General features: G+C 39.7%; 1 protein-coding gene across 1 annotated transcript; it reads right to left on the bottom strand.

Moving 5' to 3' along the window:
• Positions 1 to 910: 910 nt before the first annotated feature.
• Positions 911 to 1834, bottom strand: LOC101694050 (olfactory receptor 11G2-like; the record flags this gene model as incomplete). Its single annotated transcript, XM_013050819.2, has 1 exon — positions 911 to 1834. A coding segment is annotated over one exon (924 nt), but the record flags the coding sequence as incomplete, so codon positions are not given.
• Positions 1835 to 7197: the final 5363 nt, after the last annotated feature.

The raw sequence follows: 7197 nt of genomic DNA on the forward strand, positions 1-7197 counted from the left end.
GTCAAGGACCTAGGAAGTATCACTGAAATGTAATCATCAGAGGGGTAGTGCCTCAGTCTCCCAGTTTCTGTGGGGGTATAGGAGCCTACCTTTGATGGCCTATCTTCCAATCTACAAAACTATCTCAGGTAGTATAAATAGACTTATTTTTCCTTTGTATGAAGCCAGTTGGCAAACACATAGGGCCATCCCAATTATGAGGTGAATCTAGGATGAACCATTTGTGACAATGGGTGCTGTCAAGTTTTTCTTGAGGACTAATAGTTATTTATCTTGAGAACATGTATGTAAATGGGTTGTATCTGGTTGGCTACAAAAAGGAAAGATATTTCTTTATGTATTTGCCATCTCTTAGATTGCTATGATACACATATTCTCTTGCTTTAATGCTTATTCAATAATAAAACTGTTTTATACTGTTCTTCCACTGTGGAGAGGTTTTATGACTTGGAAGGAGATGTCTTAAATTCTATTTCTCAGCAAACTCTATTATCACTCTAGTACTTTACCATTTATAAAATTAGGGAGATGGAGTGCACCTTTGAGATCCCTTATAGCCCCATTAAATCTAGGAAATAAACTGTCTGGTGTATGAAGTTAAAAAACAATACCGATAATTTTCTGTGTGATGTGAGTTGTCTTTTTAACTAAGAAATTAAAAACAGGAGCGCCTGGGTGGCTCAGTTGGTGAAGCATCTGCTTTTGGTTGGGGCCATGATCTCAGGGTCCTGGGATTGAATACCATACTAAGCTTCTTGACGAGCAGGAAGCTTGCTTCTTCCTCTCCCTCCCCTACTGCTCCCCCTGCTTGTACCTGCACGCTCTCTCACTATCAAATAAATAGATAAAATCTTAGAAAAGGAATTAAAAATAGATTCTATCCCCAAATCTTTTAAGCCAAGACTTATTTTTAGGTTCCCAATAATTTCTTCATAGCATGTTTCATATCTTTGTTCCTCAGACTATATATTACAGGGTTGATAAGTGGAGTTACTATGGAATAAAACAAAGTTACCATCTTCTGCATCCCAGCTTCATGCTCAGATGTTGGGCTCACATACATGACCATCACTGAGCCATAGAACAGTGAAACTACAGCCAGGTGGGACCCACAGGTAGAGAAAGCTTTTCTTCGTCCAGCTGCTGAAGGGACCCTCAACACAGCTCTCAGGACCAGAGCATAGGACCCCATGATAAAGAGAAAGGGAATAAATAAGAGCAGAGAACTTAAGGTGGAGCTAGTTAACTCTACTACAGGGGCTCTAGTACAAGTAAGGGCCAACAGGGGACCTGGATCACACAGGAAGTGGTCAATGATCCTGGATCCACAGAACGACATTTGGGAGATGATGATGATGGGAATCAAGAACCAAAAGAAACCAAGTATCCAGCAGGTGACCACAAGATTGGTGCAGAGACGTCCTGTCATAATGGTTGGATAATATAGAGGCCGGCAGATGGCAAGGTACCGATCAAATGCCATAATAGCCAAGAAAAAGCATTCTGTAGAACCCAAGGAGAAGAAAAAGTAGAACTGGAGAAAGCACCCAGAGAAGGAGATGACCTTGGTGTCAGAGAGGAAGTTGGCCAACATGTTGGGGACAGTGGAGGTGACATAGCAGATCTCTAGGAAGGAGAAGTTGGCGAGCAAGAGGTACATGGGAGTATGGAGTTTCTGATCCCAGTACACAGCACAGATGATAGACCCATTGCCCATGAGGGTCAGGAGGTAGACAGCAGAGAATAGCAGAAAGAGGAGGATCTGCCCTTCCCTGGCGCAAGGGAAGCCCAGAAGGATGAAGCCAGTGATGGTGCTGTGGCTGGAGGTGTTGGGGGTGTGTCAGAGATTTTTTCATGGGTCTGGGAGCTGTGAAAAGACCATCACATTATTGAATGTCTGTGTAGATGGGGACCCAGATATGTATCAAAACCACCTTGTGGAATGCGATAAACACTTATATCTCAGTAATTGCTATTTTTGTCTAATCCTGAAATACTGTTCTAGTTTAGTTGTTGGACTGAAAGCCACAAGAAGCAGGTGAATATCAGTGGATAGATAGAGATGTTTCTTTATTGTAAAATATATGCCACAACATGCCTAATACATAGCTTATAACTTTAATATTATACATAAACCTCTGCAGTAACTACCCCTGAGGTCAAGAGATAGACTATCATTTGCACCCTAGAATCTTCCCTCATATTCCATCCCAATCAGTATCTTCTGCCTCTCTATCCTTCCAACTGTAACGTTCTCCTTTCCTAATGGTAATGACTTCCTTGTTTTTCTTTATTTTAATAACTAAGTATGCTTCTCTATAGGGAAGTATTTGGTTTTGCTTATTTTTTTACTTTACATAAATGGAATTATACTTTTTGGCTGGCTTCTTTTGTTCAACAGTAGGTTTGAGAAATTGATGTTATTGCGTTCTCTGTAGTTTCCCCATTTTTACATCTCTATACTATTACATTCAATGAACAAGCCACCACTATGAATTATGTCCACTTTGGAGCTATCAGGAATAATTCTATTATTACATTCTATGAATAAACCACCAGTATGAATTATGTCCACTTTGGAACTATCAGGAATAATTCTACTATGAATATATAGTTCATTTTCCTGGTTTACACTTGCATTCATTTCTATAGGCTGGGCCATAGACTGTGTGAATCTTCAACTTTATTTAACTAAGCAGTGTTGGGTCATTGTTGTGCCTTTTTTCACTTCCATTGGCTGTATATGAGGGCTCTGATTGTCTACATTCTTTTCTAATGTTAAGGTCAATGTGTACCAGGGCCTGGGGAATGCTATATAGACTGTGTTTTAACGACTTCACCCTTTTATTTTTTTTTTTTCTGGTGATACTGGACAGAATAGTTGTCTTCTTGTCAGTATTGTTTTTTCCAGAGTAGGTGGTTCTATCAAAATTGTCCTACAGTAGTCCAGAAGTGAGGGAAAAAAAGAGAAAACCATTCCCAAACTTGATTTATGAGAACATTGTAACACATGATGTAATTTACAGCCACATCTGGGAAGTTAGTTGTCCATCTTACATGACCACTGAGTCTTGTGATCAGCCTTGTAACTTAACTAAGGCATTCTTTTCCGTGCCTACTTTTCTGATATGACTCTCCCAAGAGAAAATTCTTTGAAGTGGCTCACTCAGAAGTATCTTCCTGAAAAGGAACTTTTTCATAGGCTTGAGATTAGTTTGTGTAAGCTAGTTTACCAGAAGTAATTGGGAATTATAGTGTTTTGCATTTAGGCAGCTTTTAATAAATACTCATAAAATGAATGAATAATGTACTTTTCTCAGTTCCCAGAAGGAGATCACACCAACAGAGCTGCTTGTAGGCAAAGCTGACTCAGATTGTGTGGCCTCGGAGCAGCAACACGTGGGACTATTGGCATCACTTTTCTGTTTTGAGGGAGTTAACAAACCCACTTATTCTATTTGGGAATGCTTTGGGAGTAAACATTCGAGTTGTAGGAAACAGCTGCAGCTCACCTCTGTTAATATAGTTCCCCAGCCATCTAAGTCAGATACAGTTGAGGGATAGGATGAGCATTAATGTGGTTTTGTAGGAAGAAGTCCTTGATGGTTTGGGTTGGGGATATGACTCTACAAAATTTTCTGTTTTGTAGAAATGTTCTATTTCTATTCTAGTGATAAGAACTGTGGAATCTGATACTATTTCTCTAATGTTAAGGTACATGCAGCAGGAAACTTGAAAAGAAGAGAAAACTGTAATATATTTTGCTCCCTTCTAGTGACTGCTTGGGAGTGCCTCAAGGCAGAATGAGCTTGGATGTTCATGCATTTGCATAATGGCTTTATGTTTTTCTGAGTTAAAAAAAACAACAACAACAATACAAATAGCCCTACCTTCAATCCTGGGTCTTGGTTATGGCAGCCTCTGTGAATGGGGGATGCCTGAGGAACATGAAAAATATCCATTTGCATTATGTGGAATGTAGGATCAGTTAATCAAATTATTTCTGAGAGTTGGCATAGTTATCCAAGGAGTCTGACAGTGGTCTGTTGGAGTATTCAAAAAGAGTAAGATTTCTCTGAATAAAATGACAGAAGGTGTCAGAGGACAAGTAGTTGATGATAGTATATTTTTGCGTTGATTTGAGAGGAAGATTTGTGATAGGGGACCAGCAAAACTGAGTAGCAGTTTGCAACTTGTAAACTGTGTACGAAAGCTTCCCTCTCTGAACCACATCTATTTCTGGATTTTACACGATTTTCATGACATGGGGAGCTCATGTGCCCAAGAGAATTTCCCAGGATCCTGCTAGTTTATGTCTTATATTCCAATGGGTGTTTTAGTGCCTTAGCTGTGGGAGGAACAGGTTCTGATTCTTGTATCATAGACTTATACTTTCTAAATGCCCTTTCTTCTCTGATTTTAAGAACATGTGACTTGGAATGAGGTTAAGTTTCAGATACCAAGTATTCATCTTTTGAAGGCAAACTTAAACCAGACATAAAATAACTAGTATACATTTGCATTATTTTACCTTACTCTCACATTGAGGATGAACATTTTCAGAATGTAGTCTTTTCTGAAGCAACCATTTTCCCAAATGCCCTGTTCTTTGAATGGGGCTGTTAACAAATGTTGAAGCTATGACAAGACATGACTGCTGGTGAATGGAAGGAGGGACTTGAAATAAAATTTGCTTTAACGTGTGAGAGCCGCTTATGGACTCTAAATTCCGTAAAATTAAAAAAGGTCCTTTTTAGGCTTAACAGTTTTAGTAGTCATTCAGTTTTCATTAGGTCAAAATAATTTATTAATAATTGTGGTTGGGGCCTTTCTTTCTTCCTTTTTCTTTTTATTCTTTCTCTCTCTTTTAAAGTAGGCACCATGCCCAGCATGGGGCTTGAACCATGTTGATGAGATGGAGACCGAAGCTGAGATCAAGAGTCAGATGCTTACCAAACTGAGCCAGCCAGGCACCCCTTCGGTTGGGGCATTTTTAATCAAAGTGCTTTGCAGGATGTTTCTAAGGTTATTTTTGGTAATAACCACTTTTTCCATCACCTGAATATATCAGCACTTTGAATGGCTTGATGTTCAAGAACTTACTTTTCCTGGTCTAGTCTAATATTGCTTCTCTTCCTTTCTTTTACCCCTCACATCCAATTCATCAGCAAGATGTTTCTGCTTCTGAACTATGACTCATGTCAGATACTTTTCTTTGTCTTCATTGTTGTCTCCCAAGTTCAAATAGCCCTCCTTCCTTCCTTGGACTTCTGCAGCACCACCTAACAGAAATCCTTGCTTCTGCTTTTGCTCCTCTACCCTCTGTTTTCTAAGCAGCAGCATATTACTTCTTAAAGACATAAAAACCAATCATGTTGGACTTTTGAGTAAAACGCTGAGTAAAAGCTCTGTGTCAGGAAGTCTCACAAAGCTGTTCTAGAAAACAGGAATGGCCATCACCATTTTACGCTCAATCTAATATGTTTAACAGGACTGTACTGCTACTCACCTTTTATCACTTAGCTCTTCTGTAGGGAAGAAACTATGATGTTTACCTGCCCCAAGTTGAGCAAGACCTTATATTCCAGTGGGTGGAATCCAGTGGGTCAAAACAAAACAAAACAAAACAAAAGTGAAACAAAACTGGTTATTCCCGCTGTGTCAACTGCAGAGGGCGCTGTGAACGTCAGTGTGTTTATGACCCCAGGCTGAGTTAGTGGACTGAGTTAATGCACAACATTTGCTGACTTGTTAAATTAGTCTACCTGGGAACGGTTAAGATGGACTGAGTGAGTGAGTGAGCCAGGTCATGTGATACACAGTTCAAGGAAGACATTTCCTGACCATGGTGTGTCTGTGTGTTGGCCCTCTCTTCACAGCCAGTCTGGAGATGACTCACGACAGCTCAGCTCCCTCTAGCTAGTTTGTGTAGTTTCACTGAGGGTGCTGTCACATCTGTAATACTGGGTAATCTAGAAAATACTGAAGAGTAAGGATAATTTTGCTGATTGGGATGAGTGATAAGCAGCTGTGCATAATGGGAAAAAGCACTATATTTAGGGTCAAGAGCTTTTTAAATGAGCCATAGGAAATTAATACTCAGTTCTTTAGTGATAAATTGGGCCTTATAAATGCCCTTAAAAATTATTTATTTATTTATTTGACAGAGAGAGAGAGAGAGAGTACAAGTAAGCAGAGGGTGGGAGAAACAGGCTCTCTGCTGAGCAGGGAGCCTGATGGGGGACTCGATCCCAGGACCCTAGGATCATGACCTGAGCCAAAGGCAGCCACTTAACTGACTGAGCCACCCAGGTGTGCACTAATGCTCTTTTAAAGGGCTGTAGTAAAGATTACTGGATGAGATAAATGTCTGTAGCAGTACCTTGACCCGTGCCTGACCTATAAAAGCTTAAGAACTAACTGGCTGTGGCTAGAAGCTTGTAGATTATGGCTTTGGCTCTTCTAAATACTTGTAACCTCTTTACCTGAATCAGCAAGGGGGAATTCCAAACTGAAGCTTCTCAAAAGCTGCTTTTTTCATTTCCTTAGAGAGATGGCAGTGACCAGGGAGGAGAAAAGAAGTGGAAGTGGTTTGTGGAAGGATGAAGGGGTTATAAACAGAGTCTGTCAGGAAGTAACCCAGGTTTTTTTTTTTTTGATCCTTGAGGATCCATTTACTGCTTCTGAAAGGAAAACAGTGTCAAGAGACATCTTTCTGCTCATTATGCCCTTCCCTTGGGGGTCTACCATAATTTGTGTGTTTGTGTGTCCTATACAAGTTGAAGTATTGTCTGTTTTAAATCTCACATAGGTAGAATGATGTATTAACAAATCAATTAATTGTCTCATTAATTAGCCAACTCACAAATCTATCTCTAAATTCCCTATGTGTGCCTTTTTGCAATTCCTACCTTCTCTCCCTTCCTGACATCACTCCCCAGGTAACCACTGATCTATCTCTTACTGCAGATGTTTGTACTTTTCATATGTATATATGTGTATGTGTCATACCTTACTTTTTTTTTTATTTTAGTTTCTTTCACTCAGCACAAGTATTTTGAGATACATCCATGTTGTCGTATCTATTGAGGCATTATTCGTTTTTCTTGCTGAGTCATATTCTGTTGTATAGACAGACAGGAATTTGCTCATGTGTTTGGGCTTTTGATGGATTTTGGGGTCACTTCTAATTTTGTG

Source organism: Mustela putorius, unplaced genomic scaffold (assembly GCF_011764305.1).
Source record: "Mustela putorius furo isolate JIRA1106 unplaced genomic scaffold, ASM1176430v1.1 tig00003896_pilon_pilon_pilon, whole genome shotgun sequence".
In the NCBI taxonomy this organism is placed as follows: domain Eukaryota; kingdom Metazoa; phylum Chordata; class Mammalia; order Carnivora; family Mustelidae; genus Mustela; species Mustela putorius.